Source organism: Microtus oregoni, unplaced genomic scaffold (genome assembly GCF_018167655.1).
Source record: "Microtus oregoni isolate MIOR12 unplaced genomic scaffold, Mior012 000029F_ref0000214, whole genome shotgun sequence".
NCBI lineage: Eukaryota > Metazoa > Chordata > Mammalia > Rodentia > Cricetidae > Microtus > Microtus oregoni.
In genome coordinates, this window is record NW_024543088.1 from 13,041,729 (window position 1) to 13,058,403 (window position 16,675).

The 16,675-nt window shown below is 44.9% G+C and overlaps 1 protein-coding gene across 1 annotated transcript in view; it reads left to right on the plus strand.

Annotated features, from left to right (window-relative positions):
- Kl (klotho) overlaps positions 1-16,013 on the plus strand; it is a 38,925-nt gene extending 22,912 nt beyond the window's left edge. The window contains exons 2-5 of the mRNA XM_041678190.1: positions 4,971-5,481; positions 6,947-7,215; positions 11,202-12,303; positions 14,029-16,013. Of these exons, the coding sequence (XP_041534124.1) occupies positions 4,971-5,481; positions 6,947-7,215; positions 11,202-12,303; positions 14,029-14,366 (2,220 nt within the window). The 3' untranslated portion in view covers positions 14,367-16,013. The remainder of the gene's footprint in view (positions 1-4,970; positions 5,482-6,946; positions 7,216-11,201; positions 12,304-14,028) is intronic.
- Positions 16,014-16,675: the final 662 nt, after the last annotated feature.

Here is a 16,675-nt window from a genome sequence, read left to right on the forward strand (position 1 = left end):
CCACACACACACCACACACACCACACACACACCACACACATGCACACCACACACACACCACACACACACACCACACACACACACCACACACACACCACACACATGCACACCACACACATGCACACCACACACACCACACACACACACCACACACACACACCACACGCACACCACACACATGCACACCACACACATGCACACCACACACATGCACACCACACACACCACACACACACACCACACACACCACACACACACACCACACACACACCACACACATGCACACCACACACACCACACACACACCACACACACCACACACACACCACACACATGCATACCACACACACACACACACACCACACATACCACACACACACCACACACACACACACCACACACCACACACACACCACACATACATACCACACACAGACACACACACACAGACACATACACACACACACACACACACACACACACACACACGTCCTCAGTAAAGGCAAGGCTAATCATTCCAGGTGCCATGATTTTATTCTGTTTGTCTACCTGAGAGATAGGTTTGGCTCTGCAACTTTAAGGGGCTCTGTGTGGAGACGGCTGGCGGTTCTGTGCATGGAAAATACAGAAGGTTTATTTTGGGGAAATCATTACATGAGTGTTTTATAAGAGACTGATTGAAATTCTGTTAAGGAACTGCAGTTTATAATCCACAGAATTGTGCTGATACAAATAAGAGGATAATTTGCTCTATAAACATGGGCATCGGGCCAGTCAGCTAGCTTGTGTAACTCACGCAACACAACGGTGACCTTGAGAAAGTCCTCAAATGTGCCGCTGTTCTTAAAGTTGAGGGAAAGAAAGCAAAAACAAAAAGCAGCCCTATGTTTCCCTAGAATGTCTCAATTGTTTGTCTTCTAAGGTCCCCCCGGGACGTTACACCACCGCTCTTGGATTCAGAGTGGCACGCACGGATAACTGAATTACTTTCTATTTATGGGCCGCATTTCAATTCTTTCACTGTTGGCCTCAGCTAATTTAATTAAGATTTTACATTAATTTTCACAGGATTAAATTAATCTTCTAAGAATTATTCCATTTTAATTTTAATTTTTAAATCTAAGGAACAGTCACAACAAAATGACCCATTGAGTGTGGTCCCCAAGGTGTGTTAGAACGAGCGCTAGCATCACCTGTGACTTTTTTACCTTTGCCTTCAAACGCCTGGCTTTCTTCCTCGAGACAGCGATTCTATGTCTTGAAGAGAATTTGATCACCTCGACTTGGGGCTTCCTTTGTTGTCTGTGATTCCCTTCCTCTCTTACACCCCACATGTGGCATCCAGCACATCAGCTACGCTGATCCCACCATCAGTGATAGCTTCAGGCTGGCCACAGCCAGCATCTCCTTGCCTATCATTATATCTCACTTGGACCAGTGGCCCAAAGGGCCGTCCTCTTTTGCCCGGCACCATCATTATAGCAGCAGCTGCCTAACTGGTAGGTTGGGTTCCCTGCTGGCTTGCCATTCTCTACCTCATATCCAGCCATCTTTTGAAAATCATAACGCAAATGGCATTGTGACTGCGGTCGAGGGATAAACACATGGTGCTTCTTAGGCAGCAGCCACAGTGGCAGCCACCCACGCAAAGACTGAGTAAGTCTCTTCCCGAGTGGCTGAGTGGAGAAGTCACTCACATCCTGGACTTTGCGACATTTTCACATACATAATGAGATACCTTGGGGTGGAGTGCCAGCCGACACAAGATTCATTCATGTCTTGTGTGCCGTGGTTTCCTCAGGCCAGTTTTTGCAGGGCATCTGCCTTTTGACGGAGAACCCTGACGTGAAGGCTGATGGGCATTTTCACCTGTGGTGGTTATACTGGGTCTTAACGAATGTTGAATTTTGGAGCATTTCAGAGTTAGGGTTTGGGGGTTAGGCATAGTTAACCAGTATCAACTTTTTTAATTCTCACAAGGATGGGAATAGATGATGTCATTGCTATTCCTGTTTTATATGTTTGGTTGTGAGCCTATCCGTTAATGGCTGAGCCAGCTTTCTAGCCCGCTAACAGAGAAGCTGGCCTGTGGTGACAAGGCTCGGAAGGGTGCAGAATTGGAACCGTCAGAGTCTATTCCCTTAGATGATTGGTCAGCTCTGCCTGGATGCCCTGCTATAATTCCCTGACCCTTGTCCTAGTTAACGTTGGTTACTTTTTATTGGTTGGGCCTCTCCTCAAGTGATACCCTGCCAGCCCTTCCAGTCTATCTAACCCTTTCCCGTCCTGGCACTTGCCACCCTCCTTTCTCTGTCCATCTCCTCCCTGGTATAGAAGCTCCACGAGAAGATATCAGCCTTTGAACCTCTCAGCAAAGTGCAGAGTGTAATTAATATTTGTTGCACAAATGAATGTTAAAACAAAATAACTTAAAAAAAAAGCTGGGCAGTGGCACACACCTTTAATCCCAGCACTCAGGAGGCAGAGGCTGGTAGATCTCTGTGAGTTGGAGACCAGCCTCTTCTACAGGCTTGTCCAGGACAAGCTGCAAAGCTACAGAGAAACCCTGTCTCGAAAAACCAATAAATAAACAAATAAAAACAAAATAACAGATTTTTTTTTAAAGTAATGAATTATCCCTGTTGTCGCAGAGTTGAGTTTATGTTTCAGAGGAAATCATTGTTTCTTGTCACATAAACCTTGGGTAATTTACAACTCTGACTATCTTTATGGCTAGTAGTATACTCACGATCTGTTTCCCTATAAATCTTCAATCTTTTGCTCGCAATCTGATGAGCTTTGGCAACCTCATGTGTGATGGATAATCTCGTTTGTCAACTTAATCCCCCTTGGAAGAGGAGCCTCAGCGGGAGGGTTGCCTCCTTCAGGTTGTCCTGCAGGCATGTCTGTGTGGCCTTTCTTCATTGATGGAAGAGGGCCCAGTGCACGGTGGGCAGCCCCATCTCTGGGCAGCTAAGCCTGGGCTCTATCAGAAAGCTGGCTGAGCAAGCCAGAAAGTTCCTCTGGGGTCTCTGCTTTAGACTGTGCCTTGAGGTTCCTGCGTGGGTTTCCCTCAATAATGGACCTGGGAGACAAAGGAACCCTTCCCTTCCCCAGCTGCTCTGGTCAGTCTTCTGTCACGGCAGCAGAGAAGACAACTGGGACACTGTTCATCTGTGTGACAAATCCCCTGCAGAGAGAAGCACAGAGTCTTAGAACTTCCTCTAACTCCTCACTGGTCCTCACCCTGCATAGACAGCCACTGTTCTCCTTCCCGTTACTAGAGGCTTGCAAATGGCTCACCCGACAGCGACAGCGTGAGTGTCCTTTGGGTCCTGACTCCTTTGCTCTAGATAACATCTTTTAGGTCAATCTCTATTGTTGCATGAAAGGGTGGTTCATTTTCTTCTCTGGTGTTTTTTGTTTGTTTAAAGCTAGGGCGTTTTATGAGCTAGTAAATGCTCTAAAACTGAGCTATACCTCAGTGTTCCTGCCTTCTCTCCTCCCCTCCCTCTTCTCCTTTGTAAAGGTTTGGAGACAGGCCTCACTCTACAGCCCAGGCCGGACTGGACAGTGTAGTGCTTCTGTTTCATCCTCCGGTGTAGCTCTTCCGGTTCTGCCCCTATTCTGTGCCTATTAGATTCAGGAAGCCAGTGTTCCAAGGCGAGCTGGCGACAGCGAGGAGGAACTGACTGACTTAGCGCTCCAGTCCTACAGGCCAAAGCCATTGTTGCCTTGCTTAACAGTTCAGTTTTTATTCTTGTCTTAGCTTATAGACAGCTGCTTCAGATCATGAGATATTGCCCTCGGTGAAATGGGGCATATTGCTAAAGAAAGTCAACATGAGGGATGTAAACAAATTTGCTTCGTTGAACGGCTCGCTGAACTTGGAAGATGAGTGATGAGGCCATTCTTGGGTGCCTGTGCTGAGACAAACCAGAATATCAGAGGAAAATGAAGAGGGTATTTGGAGTAGCGAGCGGAAGGTCCTCCGGCTCATGCCGTGAGAGGGACGTCGGATTGGTCATTCTGGAAACTACGCAGCGTCAAGCAGCAAGCAAAGGGCAGTTGCCCAAATGTGTGTTGGGGGAATAAAAGGCTGACAAACAGCCCTTGTATTTGTAGGAGAATAGGAAGAATTAATCACGGAGTTCCAGGGAAAAGAGGGAATGAAGCCCAGATTAGCTTCAGTGTTAAGTCAAAAAGGAATAAGCCGCATTTTCTGGAAACACGCAGTTGGCCGTGTAAAGCAACACTCCAGGGACTCCAGGCCATGCCTTGGTAGCCCAGGTCCTCACAGCTGTGTTTGGTTGTCTCTTGCTCCTGGCTGGTCTCCCGCACTTCGAGGAGCCAGCATTGTCTCAGCCCCCTAGAGGATGAGCCAAGATAACTAAGGTTCATCTTTCAGTTTATGGCGTTGATTTAGAGGGAAAAACAAGGATTGTGGGAGCATGTCTTAGGATTCTGGTGATGGGAGACAAGTAAGAAATAGCCGATTGACTCAAACGACTGGAGTCCATTTGGAAACTCCCGGTCTCTTAGGAAAAAAAAACATATAATCCTACTTAGAAATTCCTGGTATGGTCACAGATGGAAGATTTTTTTTTTTTTTATCAAGCCCCTTAACTTAAAAGTACATAATCCAAAGATAAATTATCAGTAAGCTATTATTATAACACATTCTTATTTTATTAATTTTTCCAGTGTGAACCATAATTATACACTCAACACAACAGATTTACATTTTTCCATTGGCTACCGAAACATACTGGAAATCTCTCATGGTGGCAGTTCTCTGTCGGGCGGCCTTCCATGGGATAGCTGGCTGGCTATCGCTGACTGCTGTACTGTGGATGAGCCTCTGTAGTGGGCCCGATGGAAGTCAGGTGTCAGTGGTTCTGGCGGCTCCAGCAGGCCTTGTATATCTCTTCAAAGTCAGGGAAAAACTCACCATGTTTTTCTTTCCTTAGGCTCATGCCAAAATCTGGCATCTCTACAACACCTCCTTCCGCCCCACTCAGGGAGGCCAGGTGTCCATTGCCTTGAGTTCCCACTGGATCAGTCCTAGAAGAATGACTGACCACAACATCGGAGAGTGCCAGAAGTCTCTCGATTTTGTGCTGGGCTGGTTTGCCAAACCCATATTTATCGACGGGGACTACCCAGAGAGCATGAGGAGCAACCTCTCCTCACTTCTGCCTGCTTTTACTGAGTCTGAGAAGAGGTTTGTCAGGGGAACTGCTGACTTTTTTGCTCTTTCCTTTGGACCAACCTTGAGTTTTCAACTACTGGACCCTCACATGAAGTTCCGACAATTGGAATCTCCCAGCCTGAGGCAGCTCCTGACTTGGATAGATCTGGAATATAACCACCCTCAAATATTTATTGTGGAAAATGGTTGGTTTGTCTCAGGGACCACCAAGAGAGATGATGCCAAATACATGTATTACCTCAAGAAGTTTATAATGGAAACCCTAAAAGGTAGGTTTTCAAGGAAAATTCCCACTTCCTGCCAAAATTTAGCACCCTCTATACATACATATACACACACCACATATCATACACACAGCACCACATACACACATACACCATACATAATACACACACACATACACACACCACACATCATACACATACAGCATCACACACAGCACCACACACAACACATCATATACACACACCACACATCACACACACATACACACACCACACATCATACACATACAGCATCACACACAGCACCACACATAACACATCATATACACACACACACATTGCACAACATATGCATAATATCACACACACCACACACATACATTACACACATACCACACATTATACATACACACCACACAATATAACACACACACAACATACACACATACTACACCTACACACACCTTTAAGACTATCTGAAAAATGTAGATATATAAATTTTGTTGCAATGTGGATAATTTGGGCAGTAGCAAGAATGTCTTTATGTAACACTTCTCTCATTTGGGCCCTTCGGAAACTTAAAAATTAATTTTTAAAGTTCCATAAAAGGAATTTTAATAATTTGTTGATAAAACAGCAAAACAGGATTAATAGTTCAAATTGGTCAACTCGCAGTTTCTCTTCTACATTGTTAGGTTATACAATACAATATTACAAATCTCAGGCTCTCTAGCTCTCAGTACACGTTTTAGTTCATTTGTTTAAGCTGAATAAAATGCTTTTTCTTCAATGTTTTTATTCTTTGAAACCTCCATACATTTATACAATGTATATTGGTCATTTATAACCACCACTGTCTCCCTTCTTCGATAATAAAGCACTTTTTAAAGCAAGAAGAATATTGATATGATCTGGGTAAGTTAGAAGGTAGAGAGTTAAAGACTGCAGAAGTGGGTCAGGTATAGTGTGTGCGCCTGGCATCCCAAGGCCCTTGGCTCCATGCACAGGGCAGGAATGAAAAGAAGACACAAGTCACAATGCTTGGTGCCCTGGGTAGGGAGAACAAGATATCCCAGAGCCTCTGGGATTGAGAAACTGTCTGCTACTGCGAAGGTAAAACTGTCTATGAAGACACTGATTGGTAGACTTAACTAGATTTGTGAACAGGAAAAAAATTGTTTACCAAACAAGAAGAAATATGCCTGATGTGTTTCTTCCTTTTAATTTTTTTGAGATTTTATTTATTTCCATTTTATGTGTGTGAATGTTTGCTTGCATGTGTGTATTGCACCACATGCAAGAAGGGGACATCAGATCCCCTGAGACTGGAGACATAGCCATGAGCCACCACGTGGGTGCTGGCAACCAAACCTGGGTCTTCTGGAAGAAGAGCCAGTGCTTTTAATCACTGAGCCATCTCTCCAGCCCTTTGCCTTGTTTCTTTAAGTGGAAAAGTCACACAAAACCCCGTGGAGGATGACATTGCTCTTGTCCTCTCTTCCCTCTGCAGCCATCAGGCTGGATGGGGTCGACGTCATTGGGTACACTGCCTGGTCCCTCATGGATGGTTTCGAGTGGCACAGGGGTTACAGCATCCGACGTGGACTCTTCTATGTCGACTTTCTGAGTCAGGACAAGGAGCTGTTGCCGAAGTCTTCGGCCTTGTTCTACCAGAAGCTGATAGAGAACAATGGCTTCCCTCCTTTACCTGAAAACCAACCCTTAGAAGGGACATTTCCTTGTGGCTTTGCTTGGGGAGTTGTTGACAACTACGTTCAAGTAAGTCAGCTAATAAAACCCATCAGCAGTGTCAGTAAGCCTCTTGCCAGTGGGTAGCACATCCTTACCAGGCTCTTGCCGTAGCACAGGGTCTGGACTTTGAGCCAAAGTGGGTTCCCTAGTGAGCAGGTGAAACACACAGTCCAGAATGCTTCACTCTTCAAACATCTTCCAATCTTCATTTTGCACTTTTCAGTAGGTCCCAAAATGTAAGATCTGCTAAGACAATATGATGATAAGATAACTTCCTTTAGTGTTATGGTTGAAATCCCTGTTTAAGAAGTCAAGGTTTTCATAAAGGAGACACAACACGGAAATACAGAGAGCTTCAGGGAAGCTGCTGAGAATGAGCTGATTCATATTCCCGTCTCTCTCCCTCAGTACCAGGCCATCTGGAACATCCTACCCTACTTTGTCAGAATCTACAGGAATGCTTAAGTAGGTTCTAAGATATCAGCAATGGGAACGTTGAAGGAGGACGAGGAGAAGAAACTAGAGGCTTCCCACAGCTCCTGCGTTCTTGTCTTTGTTGGAGTGAGGAATAGATTAGATGGTTCCTGTCTTGGTTCTGTCTCAGGAGAGGTCCCTCCTGGCCATGTCCCTGCCATGGAGGTTCATACACACCATCTCTCATAATGGCAGGAGTCTGGCAAGTGACAAGTTCAGTCATTTGCATTCAGAGAAGACTCAGGTTTGCATCTGTGCCGGGAGGCAGGGCTGTGTGGGGAAGCCACCCTCCTCCCACCCTGTTCCCTGGGGCAGAGCTGCATCTTCACTTGAGGACCTGATAAACAGTGTACAGGGCTAGGCTTGCGCTCGATGTTCTTGAAAGGGAAGGGCAGCCCCAATCAGAACCAGAAATGAGGAGAGAATGTCTCTTTTACCATGGAAACACTGTTTTTATTTATTTTGCAGCGCCTTGCTCTGCTGGGCCCTGTTACTGAGTCAGACCCCCCCAGCTCTCATGGCTGGGTCAGGATCTTATCTTAGATCAAACGTGAAATGACCCCAAACCCCTCTCTCAGGTCATACTGTCCTTTGAGATTATCCACACTCAGGGTGTCTGTCCCTCTCCACGTTCAAGTCCCACTGTGTCCTCTGTGAACCCAACTTAAAGTTACCCTCAATGCTGCTGTGGGCACTGGCTTCTGTCTACCCTGCTGCTGGCTCTCCCCATGTTGTCAGCGCTTTTCTCAAGACAACTCCCTGGCTGACAAAGACAAAAGGAGTTCTTGGCTCTCTCAGGACGAGCTGAGTGTTTTTTTGACAAGCAGTGTTCAGCACTTCTACGATGTCGAAGTGATTTTTTAAAGAATATTTTTATTAATTCTTTGACAATTTTATACAGTGTATTTTGGTCATATTTGCTTCCTACTAGCCTCCTAACCTCTTCCAGATCCATCATACTTCCCCCAAGCCTAAACTTCACATCCTTCCCCCTGTTGAAATAAGTATGAACCCTGATTTGTACCCTTGTGATCCTGGCGCAGGATCATCCCTTGGAACATGCTCGGCCTACCAGGAGTTACATCTTTGAAGAAAATTAACTTTCCCTTACCTGGAAGCCATCATCTACCCATAGCGCCTCAGGAGTGGGAGCTTTTAAAATTTTATGCCGATATGTTGCTTGGCTTGATTCTGGGAAGACAGCCACAGCTGCTGTGGGCTTGTGAGCGCAGGGATCCAGTGCAGCTGGCAGATGCTGCTGGTCTCTGACCCTCCCCAACCTCTGCTCTTGCAATCCTTTCAACCCTTCTCAGCTGGTCCCTGAGTTTCCGCATCAAGAAAGTTTGAGAAGTGATTTTTAAACCACGAAAGTTTCTCTTTTTCTTCCTTCCTAACTCTCCAAACTCAAGAGTGGAGGCAAACATTTCACCCACATAACTTTTAAAATAACCTAGCTACATAAGACCTGTTAGAAGTTTGCTGGTGGGTGTAGTCACAGGGTGCCTTTGCTTAGACTCAGTGTCCCCGCTCGCCGGTTTGTCAGCTCATTGCCACGGATGCGCTTAGTTCACAAAGGTGAGACAGGTTACATATAGCATGGAGCTCCACCCGTGAGGAGAAACTTTCATCAGTAGCAAATTAAATACATGTTTGTACCCATCCCTCCTTAAAGATTATATATATATATATACACACACACACACATACATATATTATTTTTTTTACTAAAACCTAAGTTAATAACTTGCAGTAAGTTAAATGGATTTTTGCCTACACATTCATTTCTAAGTGGCCCATACTTTGGAGAGCGGAGTCCACCACCCGAAATCTTGTCATGGTCTTCATATTTGTTTTTAGTTAGACTGAATAGAAACTGTTATTCTGGGATGATTCTGGGAGAGAAGTTATGAATTTAGCCCCTTCAGAGCTGAATAAAAATAATCCAAAAAAGTTATCTCAAACTCTGAAGACTTAAACCGCAAAAGAGCACGCAAGCCAATGTTTTCTCTTGTGGAGCTGAGATTTGGAAGCACTTGTGGGCGTTCAGAGGTGGAAGGGGGCCTCTGACACCTTCGCTTAGCATCAGGAAACGCGGGAGGGTGAGCCTTTGATCCGATTTCCAGAAAGGCAGTTTCCCTCAGCAGGGTGACTGTTCCTGGCTCTCCTTTGTCAACGCGGTGCTGGCCTGGCCCTGCCCCGCCCCTCGGAGATCAGCTCCTGACACCATCTGATAAAACCTCCTCCACAGATTCAAGACCAGGGTTCATAGACTCCCTGCTCTTATAGACAGGTCAGATGAAGGCTCCTGTCCTCAGAGGATTATTTCTGAGCAAAGTCCAGCTTAGGTTGGGTGGCCTGTGTCAGGGGGATTTTCCCTTCTGTGCAAGCCCCGAGGTTTTATGATGTTGCTCTCACACTTGGCCTACTTTTCCTAGAGACATTTTCGATTTGGAGGCTTACATATCTCACGGTTATTGTTAATGCTGCTACCAAAAAAAAAAAAAAAAAAAAAAAAAGAGCCAATTTAGGAAACTCAAAACCTAAAACTACTTAGAAATTATGTTGTGTGTCAATAATACTTCTTTGCAAACTTTCAGAATTTTTAATCATCATTGTGTTATCTAAGATTTTGTTGTCTCTCAGGCCAACGAAAGGCAGTGGTTACACATATCTGGCACCCAGAACAACACAAGCCTCAATACAGAGCACAATTTTAACAAGCACGATTTAACGGCACTTCATTTTTTGACTTTAAACCACTCAGAAGCAATTTTCCTTCTTTTCCTATTTTTTTTAAACACTTTTTTTGTTTGTTTCTAAAAAGTAGTCCTAGGGCTGGAGAGATGGCTCAGTGGTTAGGAGCACAGGCTGCTTGTGCAGAGGACTCTGATTTGATTCCCAGAATCTACACGACCGCTTACAACCAGCCTAACTGCAGTTCCAGGGACTCCTATGCCCTCTTCTGACCACTATGGACACTGCAAGCATGTGGTGCACAGACAGACATGCAGGCAAACACCCATACACCTAAAACAAAAAAATAAGTATGCCTTTAAAAATAAAGAAAGAGCAGTCTCACACCATTAGTGGCGTCTTATAGTAAGAGCAAAACATCCATGCTAGCTGCAGGGGTACGTACCTGTAATCGCAGCATTCAAGAGGCCGAGGCAGGGGAGACTAGCCTGGGCTACATAAAAATTTTTAATTAATATAAAATAATGAAAAATTCTCTGCTTGTAATCTACAGACTTCCCACGTATAGAAACCACTAGTATCTGTTATCTGAAGTAACAAAATCCAGCTTAAAAACATATCTTAATGTAAGAGTTTCAATTAGTAAGAACTACGGGTAATATCCATACGCATTAAAAAAAGGCGGGGGTGGGGGGAGTAATGTTTTCTTTCTCGCGAACAACAATTTAAGTGTTCAGCGTGATGAGAACTTAAGTGTGCATCTCTTGCTTGCTAACGTTGTTGAAATTATTGCCTGAGTTTCTGCCGGTCTGCCAGGAAGGTAACAATCGCTTGGTTCTTTGTAGGTGGACACTACTCTTTCTCAGTTTACCGACCTGAACATCTACCTGTGGGATGTACATCGCAGTAAGAGGCTTATTAAAGTAGACGGGCTTGTAGCCAAGAAGAGAAAACCCTACTGTGTCGATTTCTCTGCCATCCGGCCTCAGATCGCCTTACTTCGAGAAATGCACGTCACCCACTTTCGCTTCTCCCTGGACTGGGCACTGATCCTGCCTCTGGGTAACCAGACCCAAGTGAATCGCACGGTTCTGCATTTCTACCGCTGCGTGATCAGCGAGCTGGTGCACGCCAACATCACTCCGGTGGTGGCCCTGTGGCAACCAGCAGCCCAGCACCAAGGCCTGCCACACGCACTGGCCAAACACGGGGCCTGGGAGAACCCACACACGGCCCTGGCATTTGCAGACTATGCGAACCTGTGTTTTACAGAGCTGGGCCACAGGGTCAAATTCTGGATCACTGTAAACGAACCCAACACACGGAACATGACCTACCGTGCCGGCCATCACCTCCTGAAAGCGCATGCCTTGGCTTGGCGCCTGTACGACGAGAAGTTTAGGGCGGCTCAGAAAGGCAAAATATCCATTGCCTTGCAGGCCGACTGGATAGAACCGGCCTGCCCTTTCTCTCAGAAGGACAAAGAAGTGGCCGAGAGAGTTTTGGAATTTGATATTGGCTGGCTGGCAGAGCCTATTTTCGGCTCCGGAGACTATCCACGTGTGATGAGAGACTGGTTGAACCAAAAAAACAATTTCCTTTTGCCATATTTCACTGAAGACGAGGCAAAGCTAATCAGGGGTTCCTTTGACTTCCTGGCGTTGAGCCATTACACCACCATCCTCGTGGACTGGGAAAGGGAGGATCCCATAAAATACAACGATTACCTGGAGGTACAGGAGATGACTGACATCACGTGGCTCAACTCTCCCAGTCAGGTGGCTGTGGTGCCTTGGGGGCTGCGCAAGGTGCTCAGCTGGCTGAGGTTCAAGTACGGAGACCTCCCCATGTATGTGACTGCCAATGGCATAGACGATGATCCCCACGCCGAGCAGGACGCGCTGAGGATGTACTATGTTGAGAACTACGTGAACGAGGCCCTGAAAGGTGAGCCTCCTTTGCCCCCACTCCCAGAAATGCCATCACCATCAGAGTGTGTGGTTCCTGATGAAGAGGGGAACACCGCCCGTCCTCAAGTAGAGCTAAAGATAGCATCTCCCCTGTGGTGGAAAGAGCATAGGGGAAAGTGGAGACAGAGTCTCCAGCCCCACTCTGAAAAGCTTAGCTTCAGATGATCCTCTCTCCTTCCCTCCCTGTCTACCTGTCTGTCTTTCTCTCTGTTTCTTTAGATTTTCTTTAAAAAAAATTTTTCCTATTTTTTTTAAATTAATTGTTTTGTGAGCATACACAATAAGGAGCTCCTTATGACATTTTTGATCGTATGGGTGTTGTTGTAGAGTGCTTTCATTCACTTCCCTCTGTCCTCCATCACCCTCCCATCTCCTGATAGTCCCCCTCGTTCTGCAGATTATCCCAGGCTTTCTTACCACATTGAAACCTTTTAAATGGTTTATTTTTGTATGAATACTGTGTTTATATCATTTATGTCCCCTATTCCCCTTCTAACTCCTTCTGTGTCCCCCACTCCTTCTCAAATTCTGTGACTTCTTCCTTGATATTGTTTTACAGACACACACACACACACACACACACACACACACTACCAAGTCCATTTAATGTTGCTGGTATGTACCTATGTAGGGCTGGTCACTTGGAATTGGATTTATCAGGCGGCTTCTTGGGGAGAGATCGATTCTCCCCCAGTGGCCATTGATTGCCTGCAGCTCTTCATCTAGGGGCGGGGCCTTGTGAGACTTCACCCATCCAAGTTGGCCTGTCAACTAGTGGTGTTATTGTACAGGTCTTCGCTAAGCAGCCCTATTGTTGAGAATTCATGGGTACAGCTTTCCTGTTGTGTCTAGAACAAATGATCATGGGGTGCTTGACCTCAATTAATGCATCCACAGGGCAACGCCTACACCTAAAGCTGTGGGGAAATCACAGAAGAGGGGACGGAAAGACTGTAAGGACCAGAGTACCGGGACCCCTCTTGCCTCGTATATGTACATGTGTGTGTCTGTATGTGTGTGTCTGGTGTTCTGCACATGTAAGGAAATTGCTCTCCTTTGTTCCTTTCTCTCCATTACTCTCTTGTTCTCCCAAGAATTTAGATTCTTCCAGCACTCATAATCCAGTAACTGCTTTCATGTCCTCTGTGTGTGTGTGCATCTGTGTGTGTGCATCTGTGTGTGTGTGCATCTGTGTGTGTGTGCATCTGTGTGTGTGTGCATCTGTGTGTGTGTGCATCTGTGTGTGTGCATCTGTGTGTGTCACACACGAGCCACAAGAGAAAATGTGCGATACTTATCTGAGTCTTAGCTATTTCATTTAATATAACGATCTCTGCTGCATCAACTTTCCTGCAAACGACCTCCTTCACGCCTCATGGTTGAACGAAATCCCACCATGCGCATGTGCCACGATTCCTTTATCCTTTATCTGTTGGTAAATACCTCACACTTACTGTGAATGATGCAGCTGCTCCCACAGCCATCTTATCTGCTCGATGTATTAAAAATAAACCAAGCATAGGTTTGGTTGTGCAAAACCAGCTCTGTAGAGTATTTCCATATTGTCTTGATATTTGCCAATTTGTTCTTCCGTAAAGCCTGTTGGTATTGAGGCTTTTCGTTATCCACCAAAGCGGTGTAAAAAGGCTGAGTGGTGTATAAAATATTTCAGTAAATCCTCTCCTGCCCTTTGTCTCCCTAGCCTACATGTTGGATGGAATCAACCTTTGCGGCTACTTTGCTTATTCGCTTAGTGATCGGTCGGCTCCGAAGTCTGGCTTTTATCGTTACGCTGCGAATCAGTTCGAGCCCAAACCATCTCTGAGACATTATAGGAAAATTATCGACGACAATGGCTTCCTGGGTTCCGAAACGCAGGGAAGGTTTTGTCCAGAGGAATACGCCCTGTGCACCGAATGCAGCTTTTTTCACACCCGGAAGTCTTTACTCATCTTCATCGTGTTTCTTGTCTTTGCTTTTATTATTTCTCTCGCTCTTATCTTTTACTACTCCAAGAAAGGCAGGAGAAATTATATCTAGTGTGAATGCCTTCTGGCCGTTTGCTCTGGGCTCATTAAGCACCCGCTGTCAGCTGCCAGCCATTTGTATCTCTCCGCATCGTGAGGTGACATTACACACATTTGGATGTCAGAAAGCCTTTTTGTCGCAGATGGCAGAGGTTTTGTAACAGGTACTGGTAACTGCAAAATATTGGTAAGATGAAGAGTACCTGAATTTGCCCTCGTTGGGGTCGATTAGGCAACTGTACTCGCCGCAAGTTCTACAGAACCCCTGTATGGAAGGAAGGAAACATGGCAGCCATAACAGTGCTAACTGGACCGAAGTTTGAAGAACAACAACGTGAGGAACACAGAGAAAAATGTATCTGTGTCCAGTTTTAAATTTCGCATGTTTTCGGAAGTAGCAATCTCTCAATTGCCGTGTTAATACCTAACAGCTTTACCTGCTCCACATTCACAAGGCAACGACGGAAGAATTTATAGCGCGGATGGGCAAGAGACCCTGGGCTAGAGCAGTCCATTTGAGAGCGCTGTTTTTACCAAATGCTGCTAATATTAACTTATGAACATGCTTACAGAGCACATTATGGAGACTTAGATTTTTGTGAATGTTTTTGAGGTGCTCTCTAAACCTCAGATCCTTGAGGGCTCTCTCTCTTACTGCCTCTCCTTTCAGAGTCTGCATGTTGGAGATTTTTTTTTTTCTGGTAAATGAACACAAAAAATAAAGATGAGTCTTGAGCTGCTGGCCTCTTTGGGAAACCGACTGCAAAATGCAGGGCACGGCGGCGGTTCTAGGAAGGAGAAAGGAGGGATTTTTTTCTGTTTTTTAATGAGCAGCATGAGTGTTTTGATTAAACATCCTTTTGTCTTCGAGCAGACCTTGGAATGAATGAAATGACCTTTCCCACGTGAAGAAAGATGAAACTGTCACCCGATTTGTGGAGAATGACTGTTGCTTTCTGAGAATATGCTGTCAATGCTTCGACACAATAGTTTCCCAACTTCGTAGTAGATGCAAGAGCAATCGGGTGTGAACACACTGGGAACCTGTCTTTATGGCCACCGAGAGTCACTCTGGGCTTCTGCAACTGTGAATGGTCTTCGAACCTGTCCCACTTGGAACTCTGACACCGACCACGCTACTGACTTCTATCCAAAGGGCTACCTGGGTCTTCTCCTTCCACACCCGCTACCCTAAGTCTTACTGAGTCCACAGGGGATGTTCCCTTGCTATACCTGAGTGGTCTTAGAGATAAGCCAATACCAGACAGACAAGATAAGCCAGCCAAAGCATGCATAGTTACCCGTGTTAACAGAGGGTCTTACTTCATCTTGTGATATGGTATGGTTTTCCTCATGAACAATCAGCTTTTGCTGTGGTGTTCTTTATACAATTGGACTTGTTATTGAAGTCAAATGCTAAAGAACCAATAGTTTATTTTATGCCTCTATTTTTCTTGATTACAGAGTAATATATATTAATTGTAAAGATTTAAAAGACAACAACTATATGTGAAGAAAAAGATCTAATATAATACAAGGACACTACTGACAGTTCCTATGTGTTGTATTTGATGTAGTCAGATCCTATTATACACAGGTACACATCTTCTTTATTCATTTTTATTGAATAATTTTTCTGTCATTAGTCTTCAAGAACAAAATTTTAATAGCTATGGAAAATATTGTTAGAATATCTGAAAACTGTATTATTTGTTGAGCCAATTTCCCATTAATTAGTTCAATAATAAATATTATTTAAAAATAATTTTCTTGCTGCATCACTTACTCTGTTCCTTGAATGTAAGGAAAAGTAATTCTGTTCTTGATGAAGCATTATAATCAATCTTTGTGCATCTTTATCTTCTATCATAACCATGTGCCGGTAGACTGCTAGTGGATTTTTTTTAATGAAATTTTTTGTCAGGCATGGTGACTTGTACTTATAATCTAGTATGTGAAAAGCCTGAGGTGGGAGGATGATTGGGAGTTCATGGCCAGCCTGGGTTACAGAGTAAGACTCCGTGTTTTAAAAAAATGTAATAAACTTACCAGGCAGTAATAGCTCACACCTTTAATCCAGCACTTGGGAGGCAGAGCAGGTGGATCTCTGTGAGTTCGAGGCCAGTCTAGTCTACAAGGCCAGTTCCAGGACAGCTAGGACTGTTTCACGGAGAAACCTTGTGTCAAAAAATCTGAAAAAATAAATGTAATAAAATAAAAAGTATTAAGTTAGCTAAGGCACCTAAGAAGTTACCAGAGCGACTGGGACGTTCAGACAGCCACAGGAGGTGAGTCCTGAGAGAAAGACACAGACAGAAAGCC